Here is a 17,757-nt window from a genome sequence, read left to right as displayed (position 1 = left end):
AAAACTTAAGGTGAGAGGATAACGCTATAGTTCAAAATAAGAAAAACTTTTAGAATTAATAAATATTTACAAAATAATTTATATTTGTCTACATTCAATGAAATTAACAAAGAAATAAAATAATTAAAAATTTGTATAAAAGATAATAATTAAATTGAAAATTTGAAATTAAGTAATAATAAGCTTATAGTAAATGATCAAGACTCAAAAGCAGCTGACGGTAAATGGTCACAAAAAGAACCTCATTGTACATAAATCACTTATACTAAAATATAGAAACCGTTGATAGACTAAAATGTTGGCTTTATAGTATGAACCAGGAAAACATGGTTGGTGGGAGCAAGAGATATCACATATTGTAAAAAGTTGGTTATAAGTAGTTATAAATTAATTAGCATTAACTATAAGGTAGTTAAAATTTGTTAGCTAACTTGGTGGCGATCACTATAAATAAAGTGTATTATATATATAAATAAGGTGTATTATATATTCATTGTAATTAATTTTTATTCATTGAATAAATTCCAAATAACTTTTTTGCTCTACTATACTTCTCAACAACATATTTAATATACCAATCTATGGGATAGAAAAGTATAGGAATCCTAATAAATGAAGGAATAATTGATCCTATCTTCTATTGAAAAAATAGACCCTAGCTCTAATTGATGATATGAGACTGAGTGTGGGAAAGCAAACATCAATTGTGATCAATTTGAAGTTTGTTTCAAATTGATAAACACGACAAAATTGTGTCTGCCCCATGTAAAGGAATTTTGGGAAGCTCAAACTCTCTCCCAAACATGCTAGAGAAATAGGAATTAGATCGATGAATCAAAGTTCTCTATCAAATATGTATGGACACTAGAGTATGGCCGGCAGTGTGGGGGCATTTGGCATTTGTTGTCACATGCATTCACCATTCAATTATAAAATGGTGCTCCAAATTTTTACACTGAAGTCATTACTAGCAATTTTAGCACGGTCAGGAAAAAAAAAATCACTGTCAATACTCAATGGTTACCAAGGGAAGAGCTTGGGAATAAAAGTTTTTTCCCTTTCACTTTTTTCTGTTATCAAATGGCTGTAAAGGAACATAATGGGTCAAAAGTATGCCCATAGACCGCTTGGAATTCGGTGCAACAAACTTTCTGAAGGCAAGAGAGAAAATTCAGTGCCTAGTAGTAATATTACTCAACACTTTATAAAATGTCAGGCTTTTAAAAAAGTGTGAAGGGAGATGCTATGCTAATGCAATATATACATGACAAACAACTGGCTCAGGCTGAGTGTTGACAAAGGAAAGGAATGGTAGTAGTATTCGTGTAACATGTCATATGCTAACTGCATGGTTAATCAAAGAAGTCTATGAAGAAGGAAATGGGTCATTTCTTTGATTTTGAATGAATCATTTACCGTAATTTATCAACAAAAAAAAAACAAAAAAAAACAAAAACAGATGAAACAGCCAGCATCAAATCACTACAAGTCAGCAAGTTCACCAGGAAAAAAAAATAATTACAAGTTTGGTCAGCCTTCAATGTCATGGCCCTCTTTAGCCTTTATTACTTTGGATTTCAAAGTTGTGGGGGGGATTTCAATCATGGACCAGATTGGATCACAAGCTCCAACCATTTGCAAATGTCATTGGGTCCATAAAAAAGCAAACGTGAAAATGATCTCTAGACATGCTCTATCAACAGCAGAATCAATGCACAGTGCTTGCAAACGAAAGTAAAATGTTGGATAAGAAAATGGCACCACACGAGACAATTCCAGGTTAAAAGAATATGAACAATGACGACAGATGGAACATGCTGAACATACACACCCACCTTATTCAACATGAGTCCAAATGTGCAAAGATAAGCAAGACAGATTGGTATCTTCTCTGCTTTTTAGATTTAACTCTAACTAAAACTGCTAAAAGGAACATATGAATTACCAAAATATAAGATAAAGAATTAGTATTAAAGCACATGTTAATTCTACACCGCATACCATGTGACTGAAACAGGAACTGAAACATATAAGATGGGAATCTTAATGGGCTTCAAATAATATATATTCTTCTTCTAACACGGTCCTATCTTCAACAACTGATACCCAACTTTCTGCAACCTTAGTAACCTTTCCTTCTGAAAGCTCAACTAAAGTAAAGGCTCTTGATGTACCCTTTGCCTCTAGTGATGAATGATGACCTTCATTGTCTAAGCTTCTCTTGTTATCATCACTCAGCCTTTTGACCCTTGGAACAATGGCCCCATTCAAGTATATGGTGTTGTCGGCCCCAACAACAATCATTTTCCTAAAACCATTGCCATGTGCCAGCTCTTTGTGCATGTGACCGAACACAACCAAAGCAATCGATACCTGATTGTTCTCTTTTAGCAAGGATATTGCATCAGCTAGATCTGTTATATGTACATAATAAACTAGGTTAAAATCAGTATCCCATTTTTGCAACCTTGGCATCATCTCCGTCTTATGGTAATGGTACAGGACTACAGGTCCACCAAAACAGAAAATGGCCAGGCAAATCACTATAATTCGACATGCGAGAAGAACATACACAACCAATGACAAGATTTCCAGTCACCAAAACCATAAGATTTTTTATTTTTAAATAACAATCCAAGCTTTGTAATATATATTAATTATTACCTGGGTCACCATGATCACCATCACTGTCGAATTCCCAATCTTTTCCACATATATCATTCAAACCAGAACCAAGGCCTACAAAAGAAAATTAGGAATCATTTTGGCATTTGAGGTGACAAGCCAGCACTGCCAGAGAAGAGATTCTGTGTTGCACCTGTGGGTCCATTATGTGCAAGTAATATAAGAAAATGATCCTCCGGTATACCAAGAGCAGCTTTCTGGATTTTGTTGGCACTCCCATCCATGTTTTTGACTCCATATCTAAGAAAAAGTTCAAATTTGATATATCAATTTTGAGCTACAATGGCAACTTCAGTAATGGTAAAACACCATACAACATTATCTTATTGACAAGTAAAAAGGCCATCGTACTGTTGCTTATGCCTTGTGAAAATAGTGGATGTGAAGGTAACTCAAGGTGGCTGCTAGATATGAAACATACATTAAAAACATAAATAGATAACATTATGAGTCCGTTCATTTAAGATTAAAATAATGTGATTTTATATTGTATTAAAAATTGATTGCTTTTAGAGATTATTATGCTAAGTACAAACTATTTTTTGTTTGTTTACAATCATAAAAATAACTTTTTTAACATTCTCTAATCCATTTCACTCATTATAATTAGATTATTTCTCAGAAGATACTCAGATTCAATTTTCATTATAATCAGACTTCAGAATTTGTTTCAAAAGCTTAAACAAAGCGTTTGAAAATCTGTAAAGGCGCTTTCTATGTCGAAAAATATATTGAAGAAACTGGCTCTGATGGAAAATTGAGCAACGCTCTTTCCAAGTGACCACATCACAAAATTAGAGTTAGAGCAAATAAGTGGACTGAACTCTCTTGCTGGGATTAGAAGCAAAGGTTGGAATCTCAAAACATTAAGTAAAATTTGAGCGCTTAGAGAAATAAATTGTCTATAATTGCTGCTTTTTTATAATACACACCTTGCTGAAAGCAGCTTTTTTCGGAATAAGGGTTTACCCCCACAAGAAAACGGCCGTCCACCAACAACGCTTACTTTTAATAGAGGAAAATCTAAACGTTGATAAGCCACGTGCTCCTTGCCAAGGCTGAGATTTACAGTAATACATTCATTTATCATTAAATTTTCCAAGTATTTCTATAAAAACAGAATATTACAAGTGAACTTTTCAGTAAATTGAGAAAGCCGATTAGCCTTTTAAGCAATAAAACTTTCGTCTTCAGGAATTGATAACTTCTCTACACTAGAGAAATTTCTTGCGCAGTTGAAAAGTCAACATAGGAATCTTAGAATCTCTTTCAAACCTTCAATGGGCATGGATTTAGGATAAATGGTCCATTTTCTTTTGATGAATTTATGAACTGATTACTTCGCCCATAGCATTATATATGCATATCAGCAATTGATTGTGAGAACAAATAGGCTTTCATCAGGAATGTACTCATAGAACAATAACAATAAAATCCTTTTCGACGCATCAGGATTGTAATCATAAGGTAAGAAATTAAAATGCACAAAGCAACATTAATAAATCAGAGAAGAAATTCCTAAACTGAATTAAATATTTAGAGCTTACCATTCTAGCTGAAGCTGAACTTTATCCTTCTCACTACATTTAAATCAAAGAGTTAGTCTAAAATTGGACTAGAAATCAGCACTTGCAACTAACACTTGAAGGGCAGAAAACAAACTTCAAATGAAGAATGTAAATAACGTATGGACAAAACTTGAATCCAAAATTAGTGGATTGATGGGATTGTCTACCTGTGTGTCTCCGTGTATGTGTGTGGGTATTTTATTTTGGGGAGACGGGGAGACGCGGATGTTTAAAAGATGTCTGCTTGTTGACATTGTAAATTTATTGTTGTTGTATCCTATCATTTTATAATAAGAATATGAAAATGAAAATATATTGGGTCTTTTGGAAGAAGCTAAGAGCATAAAGCTTTCCACCACATAAATTTAAACACACAGAAGCAAAATGATTCCAGAACAAACATGTAAACTTCACCTTTCAGAAAACTGTTTAGTAAACCAGGAATCATGGTTTCCTAATATAACTGCTTTAGCAAATTCAATGTTTGCAACACTCCGAACGACTTCAACATTTTCCTCACCAAAATCACCTAACAAAACTCAATTCAGGATAGTTGAAAAATGACGTAAACATTAAAAGATGTTGAAATGATACAATAAAAAATCATAATAAATCTTTGATAGAGTATAAGAGACAGTATATAGTGAACAGTTATGAGGAACTCAAATGTGCAACAGAACAGTGCCATGGTATTCAGCTAAGAATTTCAAAGGCATGCAACAGTTATTTCCTCACCAATTAGAATAGACCATGAGGAACCAAAGGCACTAAAATGTATTTAAGAAATATCACCTTAGGGTGATAGGTTGACAAGCAGTAACAGTGAAACTTGCCTGTAAAGAGCACCAAATCCGGCTGCACTTCAATATAGGTCCAGATTAGATTGATAGATCAGATATGCATTTGTATGCTTGTTAAATAGGTTCATATAATTAACAAAAAGGAACTAACCATGTAAACCAGACACCATTAATTCAATGTGGACACTTATACACAAATGGCACAATTCCATTCTTTATGGGTTTCCTTATTGCAAACGTTCGCACCACATTATGGTTGGGATCAGATAAAAATGAAGCGACTGAATTTTGAAAATTAAGAGTGAAGATATACTATCTAGTATGAAACTGAGAGAAATATAATTGAGGAACATCGAACCTTAATTCCACCACAATCAATAACACAAAAATGAAAAGCAAAAAAAAAGTTTATTATTTTACATTGCATTCTCATTCTTTTGAAACATTAACTCAAGAGAATATTTATGTATGTGCAATAACATAATCTTCTCTACATTTTCGTTCTCTTTGTTTATATGACATCTAATCAAAAGAAGAAGAAAAATTATTTTAAATTATTTTCAATTCGAATCCTCTTAACTTTATTGCTTCAATTAATTACATTCTCAATTAGTTCCCAATCAAGAGCATAACTTTTGAATTATTCTCAAATCTCCAACCAAGCTTTAATCTTACATAACTTTATTTTCCATTCCAACCTTTCTAATTCATATCAAGGGTGCTATTGAGTGAATGCTTATTTGATAAGTGCTTATCATATGACATCTTATATCATAAGGACTTAGTTCTACCAACTAATTGCATATGGATATGCATGTTGAAAAACATTCATTACATATGTAAAAATAAACTGATGTGAGAATGAAGGAGGGGGTGGATAGGATTTTAAATGGTTCTGTGTTTGGAGGGGAGAGGAGGGATATTAAATGGTTTATAGGTTATATTGATCCCCCTCCCCTCCAAATCCTACAAAATGGAGGGAGAGCAAAAATAGGTTTAGGAGGGATTTTACTCGCCTTCTCTCTTCAAAATTGAACCAAAAACATATTTTTGAATATTTCTCTCCCCACCCCACCCCACAAACCCCTCCAACCAAATAGACCCTAAGACTCTGTGTAAACTGTATATAGAAGCTAACTTAGGATGCACGTCAAAATAAACTAAAAACAATTTATGATTATATCATTAAATTATTTTTATAAGCTCTTCAAAACATTTCTACTAGTGCACGTACACTGGCGGAACTTTGTTGGGACAGGGGGTGGCCGTGGCCACCCAAAAAAAAATTATAGGTAAAATGACTAAAATGGCCTTGTTAAAACTCAAAAATTACAACAATACCTAAACCTAATTCAATTTTCTCTTTCTTCCTCTCTATTCCAGCCTTCCTCTCTCCCTTCTCCAGATTCAGATTCACGAATCACTACAAACGCGCGGCCGCCTCACTCTGCCTCCAGTCCAGATCGCTCCTCTGCTCGCTGCGGGCCTGCGGCCGCCTCTGCCTGACTGCCTCTGTGGCCGTTCGTCGTTCTCTGTTCACTGCAACCTCATCTGTCTCCAGATCGCGTTGCTGTTTTGTTCAAAAGGTTCAGATTTCTATTTTGTTAGTGCTGATTGTTCTTAGTTAGTGTTGATTTTTGTTAGTTAGTTTTGATTTGGAATTCTGTTAGTTTTGAATCGTCGCTCCTTTGTTAGTTAGTTTTGATAGTTCGTCGCTCCTCTGACTCTGTTAATTTCATTTTTTTTAGTTCGTCGCTCCAGTGTCAGTTTTGAGTTCTTCATTTTGTTGAGTTTTTACCTATCCTGAAAAATTTAACTTATATGGCAGTACCTGATATTTTTGTGGAATTCTACTTTTTGTTTTTGTTGTTAGTTATCATGAAATTTAAAGCATATTTTGTTAGTGTTGAGTTTGGAGCTTTAATTTGGAGTTTGGAATTTTGATTTGGAGTTTCAGTCAGACCATAGTGCTGATTTTTGTTTAGAGTTTTTGTGTTGCTCGTAAGGTGTTTAATTTTATGTCCATGTAAAGTGTTTGAGTTTTTTTGTTGCGCATAACGTGTTTGATTTTATGTCCATATAAAGTGTTTGATTTTATGTCTATATAAAGTGTTTGAGTTTTTTTGTTGCATACAAGGTGTTTGAGTTTTGTTGCATTTTTGTATGAATTTTTTTGTTTATCTTTATATCGGCCACCCCAAGCTCCGCCACTGTGCACATATAATAAGATAAGCTCAATGGAAACTGACCGGTTCATTTTAGCATCTTAGCAACTTTTATGATTATGATTACAGCATGATACTACTTTAAATCAGTGGTGAGATTCATGTATTTATTTATTTAGGTTTACATGAAGAATTGAATCAAATCGAACGTGTGTTTTCAGAAGATTATAATCAAGGTATGTGAAAAAATAATGAATAAAGGGGGAATGAATAATAATAGAGAAAATTACCCGCAGGAACTGAAGTGCCTTGGAATCTTGCTCAAAGTTCCAACAATCATGCTTCACAAGATTAGCAAGTTTTTAGTGAATTGAATATGATTATGAAGAAAAAGTTGTGTTTAGAAATCAGAGTGAAGAAGATTGTGGAAATGTAAAGAGAGTGAGTTAGTTTACCACATCACCGACGACGACAATTCGAACAGAAGACGAAGACGCGGCCATTGAAGAGCGAGAAAGGTAGCGCTTCCACCTCAGACAACGGTTTAAGGTAAATATGGTAGGCGCGTGAAAACACGTGCTCAACATATGATATGAGCCTCTTTAACACTCGCTCGGCTCGGCTGATTGGAGAAATAAATAAATGGTACCGTGATGACTTGATGCAGTAGTTTTATTTATTTATTTTTTTCTTTCTAAATTGCATTTTTTCCTCCTTAACTTGTTAAAAAAATTAAGTGTTATTTTGTATGGTGATTGCGATGTTGAGTCACCCAAAATCAAAATTAAGATTTTCAGAAACTTTTCCCACTTTCTTCTTCCGATTGAAACCCAAAAATGTAGAACTTCCATACACCATTTGGTCCCTATATATCTTCTACTATTTAATAAAATCACGATCTTCTTCCTCTTTGATACAGTTTATTTTAATGAGTATATTAAAGGTGAATATTTTTTAAAATTTATAAGGAGTGTTAATGTTATTTAAAATGATCTCGTTGAATTGAAGAAGAAATAAATATTTTACATGTTTTAGATCTTCATTGCTGATTTATTTTAAATGTGATTAAAAATCTTTTATTACTTAATTCACTTTATTTTCAGTTTTTTTAAAATATATTTAAACATAAATAAATAATATATTTTTATTAATATTTATTTAAATAGATTATTATATGATCTCAATTAAATAATTTGTCACTTTTTAATTAATATTTAAATTATCGTCTATATATTTAATTTCATAGAAAAAATATTAAATATTATGATAATTAATTTATATAATTACGAAATTCTACTAATTCAAAACATAGAACATGACTTATAATTTAAGATATTTGTTATTTGAACTAAGATTTAAATACAATAATCAACTATAATTTATTTTTTGTATGATTGAGTTTGGTTTGTCTCGTTTATACATGTTGTTTGATAAGCTCTTAAGTATGTTGATCTATTGGATGAGGAGAGTTTTCACTCGATGGATGCTATTTGTCGTCGGTCGTCCGCTACCTCGAGGTTAGTTTCGTTGCTGATTCTCTTGAAGTTCTGATTTGATTTAATTATTTTTCTATTTTTCTTTCATGTTGTTATTGATTTGGTGGACTTCTGTCTTGTATTCACCAACAAAAGATTATAATGATAAATTTGAAATATAAACTATACAATTGATTTGAAAAACTCCTTGTCCAAACTAAAATACCTTTTAAATTAAAACTCTTTATCTAAATCAAATCAAAAGTTAAACCAAATTAATTCAATTACTGAATAATTATATCTTATATCTTATGTTTGATTGAGTGCAACAAAATATATACACAATCTTTTATTTCAATAAAAAATTTATGTATATTTTTTCTTATATTAGATTTTATTTGTGTAAAAAAATTGCGTGGATATTTTTATTGTATATTAGATTTTACTAGTGAGGTTATCATTTCAAAATTCTTTTTACACCATCGTTACTACATATTTATTGGTAGTTGATTTATTTTATTTTTCTTATTTATTTCTGGGTCTAGGTTGTTCGTTTATTTTTCTTAGTGGTGAATTTTGATTGATGTGAGTGTAATATTTTTTTAAAAATACAATAAGTTAAATTTATATTGAAAGTGCATGTTTCTTTAACTCTTAATTAATTACTAGTTGACTATAAAACTATATATAGAAAGAATATAGTATTTTAGTATTATTTTTTAATTTTAAAATTTATCTTTTTAAATAAATAAATTATAATTTTTTCATGTTTTATTCAATTAAACAATATTTTAAAGGTTTAAGTGTAGTTTTAATATTAATATTTTTATCTATTCTTAGAACTGGTCATCTAATTTTAAAATCTACTATTTTTTGTTTCTCTTTTAAATTTAACGTATTTTAATTGATGTAACATACAATCTGATGATTTAAAATCATTCAAGTAGATTAATTTTTTATTTATTATAAATTAAATTAAAAAATGAATAATATTTAAGGTTTAAAATAAAGTTTATAGGAAGTTCTTGCAATTTCATAAGTGTTTATTATTTTACATTATCATATTGTATGTCACTTCATTGAAGAATATTTAGAATACCTTTTTATAATAAAAAATATAAGAAAAAAGTTAAAACTATTAAATTTAAAATAAGAGATCAATTTTAAGAAGCAGTAAAAAATAAAAATAAAAATTGCAATTAAACTAATTTTAAAATATGATTACTAAATAAAGTTGCGGTAATTTTTTCTAAATTTTATTTATAATTGTATATTTACTTACCAATCTAATATCCACTTTTTTTTTTATAAATAATATATTTTTTTAACTTCTATTATTTAAAAATAATGAAAAAACAAATATATTAATCTACATATATACGTTAGTTTTTATTAAATAAATTATATTAATATTTTTAAATTCAACGTATTGTCTAGATTCAACTCGATTCTGAATTAAGAATGATAGAATATACGAAATAGATAAAAATAAATAAAAGCACCAATACACCAAAGGAAATAATAGTATACTTTCTAATATTAGTACTACACACTGCATAATCTAATATTGCAAAATCTAATTAAAAGAAATATCTTTGCAGTAAAAAATAATCGCAGGTGCACGAACGATCGCTTTGAAAAACATACTAATTAATAATAGAGCGTATAAATCAAGCAAACCAATCTTGGTTCGATTCCACATTCTTTCCAAAGTTTTGAATTTTAGAATTACAAAAAAAAAAAAAAAAAAAAAAAAAAAACTCAAAGTACAGTGTTGGTATGGCAGATACCACCACCTCAGTGCCACCAAGTCGATCAAGGGACCTCGACAAACTCCTTCTCAGACCCGGCAATCTTGTGGGTCCCAGGTTTGAACCTGGCACCGAGGTTCGATACTCTCTTCATTCTTGATTCTTCTTCTTCTTCAATTCTCTTATTACTACTTTTTTGGGTTTTGAGGGTTTCATGTTTGTTTATTTCATTATTTTGTAGCTAAGAGATGATCTTCAAACCTTTGCCAAAGTGTTGGTGGTTGGTGCTGGTGGGTTAGGTTGTGAATTGTTGAAAGATTTAGCTTTGTCTGGTTTCAAAAACCTCGAGGTTATTGATATGGATCGTATAGAAGTTACTAATCTCAATCGCCAATTTTTGTTTAGGTAAACCCTTTTTGATTAAATTTCATGTTTTTTTATTCTCTTTTTGTGATTTGGGTATTTGAATTTGTTCAATTTTTGTTGTTGTTGTTGTAGACTGGAAGATGTTGGCAAACCAAAAGCTGAGGTAGCTGCCAAACGTGTTATGGAAAGAATTAGTGGTGTGCATATTGTGCCACATTTTTGCAGGATTGAGGATAAGGATATTGATTTTTATAATGATTTTAGTATTATTGCTCTTGGTCTTGATTCCGTTGAGGCGCGGAGCTACATCAATACTGTTGCTTGTAGTTTTCTAGGTGTGTTGCTGTTGTATCCCTATAGCTTACACTTGCTATTACTTGCCTTCATATGTTCATTTGATTTTTTTATTTTGAGGAAAGGTGGTTGTGTTTCAAATGCTTAAGTTATTATCACACATCCGTTGTTTTTACGTTTTATGATTAGTAATACATAGTATCACGTTTTCCCCGTCATTTGGCATAAAGATTTTTGTTCTGTACAAGTAGAGGCTGCTTATGCTAATTTTAGTTTCTTGTGTTTTGATTAATACATCTAGAGTATGATTCTGATGACACTCCACGAGAAGAGACGATCAAACCTATGGTGGATGGTGGGACCGAAGGTTTCAAGGGCCACGCCAGGGTTATATTGCCGGGGATCACACCATGCTTTGAGTGTACCATATGGCTTTTTCCACCTCAAGTGAAGTTTCCTTTATGTACTCTTGCAGAAACCCCTAGGACTGCTGCACACTGTATTGAATATGCTCACTTAATTAAATGGGATGAGGTAAATAATCGTTCACCTTTTATTTTTATTTCATAGTGATCCGTTTCTTTTAAACTAAGTTTGATGTGTAGGTTCATCATGGAGAGCCTTTTGACCCTGATAATCCTGAGCATATGAAATGGGTCTATAATGAGGTAGTTTCTATTTCATAATGAGTTTCTTTACTCTTTTATATACATTTTTGGCCAATCAATCAGTTACAAATTTCACTATTAATGTTTTGTAGGCTGTCAAGAGGGCCGAGCTTTTTGGTATTCCTGGAGTTACTTATTCTTTCACTCAGGTAATATAGATGATTTGAGATGCTAGTTCTAGCTGGCAAAATTCCGATATGTTGTTTGATGTATAATTGTGAATTCCTAAAATCTGTTTGATGTTTGTGCTACATGTTGTTTTCCCTTGAAAATCAAGTATATTTTTCTATTTGCTAAGCAATTAATTCTTTTAATAGGGTGTTGTGAAGAACATCATACCGGCTATAGCTTCAACAAATGCAATTATATCAGCTGCATGCGCGCTGGAAACATTGAAGATTGCAACCGAGTGCAGCAAAACTTTGTCAAACTATTTAACGTTTGTTCTTATCTTTTTTATTGCTTTTTATTTGGCTATCATTCTATAAGTATTATTAATTAGTTCGCACCTCATGTAGGTATAATGGTTCAGAAGGCCTCCACACTAAAGTTGCAGAATTTGAAAGGGACAAAGAATGTCTTGTTTGTGGTCCTGGTATACGTATTGAACTGGACCCTTCAATCACATTACAAAAGGTTATTTTCTAATTAGCGACTCGTCAAGTTCTTTATATATATATACACTAATTACAAACGCATCAAATGTCTATTTCCCGTTTTTAGGGGGTTCAAACATTCCTGTTATAGAATATTGAAATCATATTTTTAAATTGTTTGGTTGCTAGCTGGCTATTCATAATTTAAAGCCGTACCGACCTCAAGAATGGCCAGAGATGCATATTTACATTCAGTTTTTTCCAGCACTTGCTTGTCTTCATCTGCTACTATCGTCTTCAGCTGTTGTATTGGATAGAAATTCAAAAACACTATTTCAGGAGACGTAGAGCTCCTTTGTGTTATATCTTTAATTGAAAGTTTCATTGAGTTTATTCTCAACCGGTCAACCCCTTTTTAATTGATGGTTGTACAAGGAATTGATAGAATGTTGAAAGGTGGTTGTCAGGACTGTACATTGAGAGAGTTAGAGTTAGTTAGGATTTGATGTGCCGAGATAGTTAGAGAGGTAGGCTGTGTTGTTTTTAGATAATAGGAAGCGATGAAAGGGGAAGTAGCTTGTCGTCCGCGAGGAAGTGGGGCCTTGGGACATGGAGGTATGCAAATTCTCAAAGTTCTGCAGTGCTCTACTATTGTAATTGGGAGTTCACCTTATTTTTCCTGACAAAATATCAAGTTGCTAACAAATGGTATTAGAGCTTCCAAAAGGAAGTTCTTCTTCTCATCTTCATGATAAACATTTGCATGGAATCAAGGATGGTGCTATGAACACATGGAGAAAGTTGATAGAAACAAATGAGCAGTTGTATTGAATGAATGATAGGAAAGAGGTCTCTTTAGGTTCCCCCCCCACAAGACTGATTCCTTCTATCCTAATTCTCCCTATTGACCCATGGCTTTGGCTGTAGTCACACACCAGGAGGAACAAATCGGGGAGAAACATAATGGGCGATGAGTGACAAGGAGGTTTGTGACCAGGGATGCATATCGAGTAAAAAACGCGGTGGAGACTTGAGATGTCTTTGATTTATTTGGAGCGGATGCATATGGATGGATAAGAAGGATGGAGTGGTATTTCTACCGTAAGAGGGTTCTTGAAGAGGAAGGTTTGCAAGTGGTTATGGAGCCCTTTTTCATATGGGCATATGATTAATGTTCTGCAGCTTGCTTTGATTTCAGAGCTGCTGCAGTACATAACCCGGATGATTTAATCTTGGGCATGAAGCTAAGGAATCTTATGGAGGGATATAGAGCAATTCATGTTGAAGAAAGACATCATTGTATTGCAACACGAGATGGGCTTGTAGAAAGTGAAACTTATGGAGGATTACATATAGCAATTCGAATTACACACAGGCTCCTTGTGAGGTACAGCTCCTAAGTACCTTAAACAGTAATGAGATGAATAAACAATTTTTCACTTGCTGTTGATGGAGGAATATCCAAGAGAGGGAGAAGATAAGGATGGTGGCTTGGAGAGCATTGTTAGGTAACCCTACCCATTTAGTTACTGACTCACTTTGTTAGTGTTTTTGGATAGGCAATTAGTTAGTTAGTAGTTAGGCAGAGTGTGAAAGTGTATAAAACAATGGCAAAAAAGGGAAGCAGCAATTTAATTTGAGAGATGGAGATGGGGCCTTTGGGCTTGCGAGGCACAGACCCTCATGTTTCTGCAAGTTATTTCTGTAATTTAGGGAGGTTTTTCCGTAATTTAGCCAGAAACTTGTGGGAAGGGTCCTTGTTTATTTCATGAAATATACATTTCATTGTGAAAGGTTGTCACCTATGAAATATTTTGCCTCTTCACTCTTAATCAGTGAAATTAGTACTGTGCAGACTGTTATGCTTATGATATTTATATATTTTTCAACAAGTAAACTGTCTTCCGTAACTGCTTTTAAGCAATATGTCATTGGTGCATCTTTATTCTTTATCATATATTTCCTTCTGATGCATGTTTTTTAACCAAACTTGCGCAGTTCATGGATCTTCTGGAAGAACATCCTAAGTTGCGATTGTCTAAAGCTAGTATTACACATCGAGGAAAGAATCTGTATATGCAAGCTCCTCCGGTATTGGAAGAAATGACACGATCAAACCTGAGTTTATCTCTTTTTAATCTAATGGGTAAATTGCCCAACGACGTCGTGCACGTGAATGGTATAACAAGCAAGAATGACCAAAAAACCACATGCTTGAGAAAATTACGTGTTGTTTTCAAGGGAGTTGATGGGGTTACTGATATGGATACAGCTGGAGGAGCTTAACTTAGGACATTCTTATATTCTACAATGTTTTGCTTCTTGAAATTTTTTCTGGCTTTATAAGCATAAGTTAATGTTAGATTTCATAGCTTGTTTCTAATATTGGTGAGGTAAGGTTAACTATTTCTACAATGTAAGTTATTCACGGATGACTAGCGAATAACATTTGATGCTGCGAATTTTTGCCCCACTTGGTGATGATTTTTGGCAGTTCCATTTTGTCATGTGCACCTTCTGCTATAAATTTAAGATTATGAGGCTAACTAAAATACCATTTAATGGTTGAATCAGTAAAATTTGCATTCTACATAAAGTTAGTAAAGATACTAGTATCATGTTAAATCTGACACTCCAGTAAAATAAATAATGAAATTTGACACTTGGTGTTCGTGGATCCTCACTGCATCATGTATACAAATGTTGGATTTTTAATTGATATTTTTTTCACTTTTTAACATAACTTTTATGCCCTGTATCCATCACTCATCACCAATCACATCTCTCATTATTTTCCTCTTTCCTTTTCTTTTTTCTTTGTCGACACTAATTGGAGAGAATGATTGTAATTCTTGAAATATATGTATTACTCTAAAAAAGCACCAAAAACAATTTGATACTCTAAGTTGGAGGGGTCCCATAAGTTTTTCAACATGAATATCCACTGACCGTTACACATAAAGACTTGTCTCGGTGGTTTAATCTTAACCGCTTGAGGATACAAGAATAGATAAGAACATTGAGACAAAAATTAATTGTCACCTATGAAGGGGCCAGGGGTATGAATATGATAAACCATAATTCATGAATAATCCACAACCAAGTATGTATATTCTCTTAGAGATTGAATCTATCTTGGATTAGATATACGAAAATTAATAATTGTATCTAAAATTTGTGTCTAAATTTCCTGCAGTTAGAGAATCCTAAATGCACATGATCAAATAAATCTGAGCCATTAAAAAAATTGAATGGTTGAGAGTTATTTTTTTTCAATGGCTAAAATCACTCATGCATTTCGAAGAGGACGTGGAATCCATCAAATTCATAACATGATTCTAGTTAGGGATGGAGTTTGTGAGTCATAGACAGATTGGCCAAATGTGACAATATGGCCCCACCAACTCACATGCATGCCCTTCCCATACAATAATTCTTCCTTATTATCAACACTATATAATATACTATACATGTTTGGGACAATAGAAGAAAATAAAATAAAAATTGAGAAAAGAGATTAGCATGTAAGTCTAAATATAATACTTGGTTTCATGCCAAAGTAGAGAAAATTTCAAGCTCATATTAAGATACAACACAGATATGGAGGTTTCTGTGGAACTTGAAGATGATGCATATTTTGCAGACTTAAGCAAGCAAATTTCTCTCTTAATTATGGATGAAGATGAAGACCCTCTTACATCTTGTCATCCACACTCTCTTCAGGTTTTTCCCTTCCATCTCCATACACTTGCACGAAACAGAGGTTTCAAATTCCACATATATATTGGCACTAGAAAATATTCCAATAATTATGGAACTTTGATGAAACAGAGGTTTTAATTATTGATTATGTTAATGATAATTAGATGTTTATAAACAAATTTACAGTGTTTGAATGGAGCAATGAATCCTCCAGCAGAGAAAAATATCCTTGTATACGAGCAGCAGCAGCAGCATGTGTGTTTTAGAAGTGAAATTAGCAAAGGGACAGGTGTGTTTATCCCTCAGTCAACACAGCCAAGAAGGAAGAGAAGGAAAGGAAGATCTTCTTCACATCAAAAGCACTCTCAACATTCTAATTTCAAACCAATTAATAATAATGGCTGACAAGGATATGCATATATAGTTCTTTCTGCATAATTTTCTAGTTACTTTGTCAAATATGGATATATAATTCTATATTTGGTTTATTGCAACGAATTTTATGTACATAATGGAATATTGCCATGTTAATTTACGTGTTTAATATTAGTCTTAGAGCTAGCTAGGGTCCCTATATTAATTGTAAGGGAAAGCATGAATGGTTGTTATCTGATTTGTTTTCTCCTTTTGTAATATATAAATAATTATATTTCCACTTAATTTGTACAACTATGTGTTTGATAAGATGGAATTGAATTCAAAGAAACATCAAATCAATTCACACTTTATGCTTATGGTTAGATGGCTAGATATTTATCTGGTTTCACCCGTTTCCTAATTCCTTGTAATATTCTTGACCTATATGCTCCTCTCAATTTACCGCAATCAATTTTTTTTCCATGGATAGTGCTTAAAATATGGAAAGAAACACTATCATATTAAATTTTTTCAATAGCATCATTAATGGCATTCCATACTCTTACATGTATATCCCCCCCACCTTTACACATTTTTTTAAATGTCACTTCTACTCCTTTTATTTTCATTTTTACATTTGTTTTAACCTTTTCGAACAACTATATTTTTTAGAACAACTAAATGTCTTACCTGAAAAACTGAAAACAAGTTTTCTGGAACTTATACATGCTATAGAAAACATATCACAAGTTTTTTTGAAAAACTTGTCACTAGTTTTCTGAAACTTTGTGTTTGGAGAAACACATTGCAATCTGAGTCCTTTTATCAATCTTGAATATTCACAATTAAATTTATGTATAATATATTAATTACAAAATTTCAAATTTAAACCCAAATCACAACTAATATGAATAGAAGGTCCCATCATTTATGTCAATTGCAATTGGTTAAACTCATTGTCATGCATAATTATGATGATAAAAAAAAAAAGTTTCTCTTATGTCTAATATAAAATTTAAAAGATAACATATTTAAATAAAACACAGCATTTTATAACTAGCACAAAGTTAGATAGTTTTTTTTTTCACGAACCCAGTTAGCTAGTTATAAGCTACTTAAGCAGCAACAATGGTAATTAAAATTGGTTTGACAAAGTTCTTAAATGAAATCAGTAAGTTACTAATCTCAACTAATATTTCTTTTCAATTTTTGGTTGAATAAGGACGAAATTTTAGCATGAAATATGATGTAGAAACTCATCTTGGATTGTTAATGTGAGTCACATACACTGCTGAATTCCACGTAATCTTGAAACAGTGCCTCACATATG

At 32.3% G+C, this 17,757-nt stretch overlaps 3 protein-coding genes across 4 annotated transcripts; 2 read left to right on the top strand and 1 right to left on the bottom strand.

Annotated features, from left to right (window-relative positions):
• Positions 1-1,722: 1,722 nt before the first annotated feature.
• On the bottom strand, positions 1,723-7,866 carry LOC101506346 (uncharacterized). Of its 2 annotated transcripts, XM_004507652.4 has the most exons (9): positions 7,674-7,866; positions 7,509-7,559; positions 5,087-5,108; positions 4,668-4,782; positions 4,233-4,265; positions 3,618-3,743; positions 2,819-2,925; positions 2,665-2,739; positions 1,723-2,414 (listed from the first exon to the last, which is right to left on the bottom strand). In XM_004507652.4, the coding sequence occupies exons 1-9, from the start codon at positions 7,803-7,805 to the stop codon at positions 2,044-2,046; spliced, it is 1,032 nt and encodes a 343-aa protein (XP_004507709.1). In that variant the 5' UTR covers positions 7,806-7,866; the 3' UTR covers positions 1,723-2,043. The 2 variants fall into 2 exon arrangements, with proteins under 2 accessions (XP_004507709.1, XP_027192542.1); XM_027336741.2 differs by lacking the exons at positions 4,668-4,782; positions 5,087-5,108 and having other exon boundaries at positions 7,674-7,827.
• Positions 7,867-10,364: 2,498 nt separating this feature from the next.
• On the top strand, positions 10,365-14,870 carry LOC101506033 (NEDD8-activating enzyme E1 catalytic subunit). Its single transcript, XM_004507651.4, has 9 exons — positions 10,365-10,580; positions 10,686-10,849; positions 10,943-11,145; positions 11,406-11,638; positions 11,710-11,772; positions 11,865-11,921; positions 12,090-12,211; positions 12,291-12,408; positions 14,367-14,870. Exons 1-9 carry the CDS (start codon positions 10,473-10,475, stop codon positions 14,652-14,654), a joined length of 1,356 nt encoding a protein of 451 aa, XP_004507708.1. The 5' UTR covers positions 10,365-10,472; the 3' UTR covers positions 14,655-14,870.
• A 971-nt stretch (positions 14,871-15,841) lies between these two features.
• Positions 15,842-16,691, top strand: LOC101505708 (uncharacterized). Its single transcript, XM_004507650.4, has 2 exons — positions 15,842-16,091; positions 16,257-16,691. The coding sequence occupies exons 1-2, from the start codon at positions 15,969-15,971 to the stop codon at positions 16,473-16,475; spliced, it is 342 nt and encodes a 113-aa protein (XP_004507707.1). The 5' UTR covers positions 15,842-15,968; the 3' UTR covers positions 16,476-16,691.
• The last annotated feature ends 1,066 nt before the right edge of the window (positions 16,692-17,757 follow it).

The sequence above is a fragment of the Cicer arietinum genome, chromosome 7 (assembly GCF_000331145.2).
Source record: "Cicer arietinum cultivar CDC Frontier isolate Library 1 chromosome 7, Cicar.CDCFrontier_v2.0, whole genome shotgun sequence".
NCBI classification, from domain to species: domain Eukaryota; kingdom Viridiplantae; phylum Streptophyta; class Magnoliopsida; order Fabales; family Fabaceae; genus Cicer; species Cicer arietinum.
The sequence above is the reverse complement of the archived record's forward strand: the minus strand, read 5'-3'. Positions and strand labels throughout refer to the sequence as shown.

Bases quoted from the DNA above. Each gene is read 5' to 3' on its own strand.
- LOC101505708 (XM_004507650.4), top strand. From the start codon at position 15,969: ATGGAGGTTTCTGTGGAACTTGAAGATGATGCATATTTTGCAGACTTA. The intron at 16,092-16,256 runs GTTTTTCCCTTC...ACAAATTTACAG, and splicing joins GTCATCCACACTCTCTTCAG to TGTTTGAATGGAGCAATGAA.
- LOC101506033 (XM_004507651.4), top strand. From the start codon at position 10,473: ATGGCAGATACCACCACCTCAGTGCCACCAAGTCGATCAAGGGACCTC. The intron at 10,850-10,942 runs GTAAACCCTTTT...TTGTTGTTGTAG, and splicing joins AATCGCCAATTTTTGTTTAG to ACTGGAAGATGTTGGCAAAC. The intron at 11,639-11,709 runs GTAAATAATCGT...TTTGATGTGTAG, and splicing joins ACTTAATTAAATGGGATGAG to GTTCATCATGGAGAGCCTTT.
- LOC101506346 (XM_004507652.4), bottom strand. From the start codon at position 7,805: ATGTTGAGCACGTGTTTTCACGCGCCTACCATATTTACCTTAAACCGT. The intron at 4,266-4,667 runs GTGAAGTTTACA...ATTTAAATGTAG, and splicing joins ACTAAACAGTTTTCTGAAAG to TGAGAAGGATAAAGTTCAGC. The intron at 2,926-3,617 runs GTGTGTATTATA...ACTTTTTCTTAG, and splicing joins AAAAAGCTGCTTTCAGCAAG to ATATGGAGTCAAAAACATGG.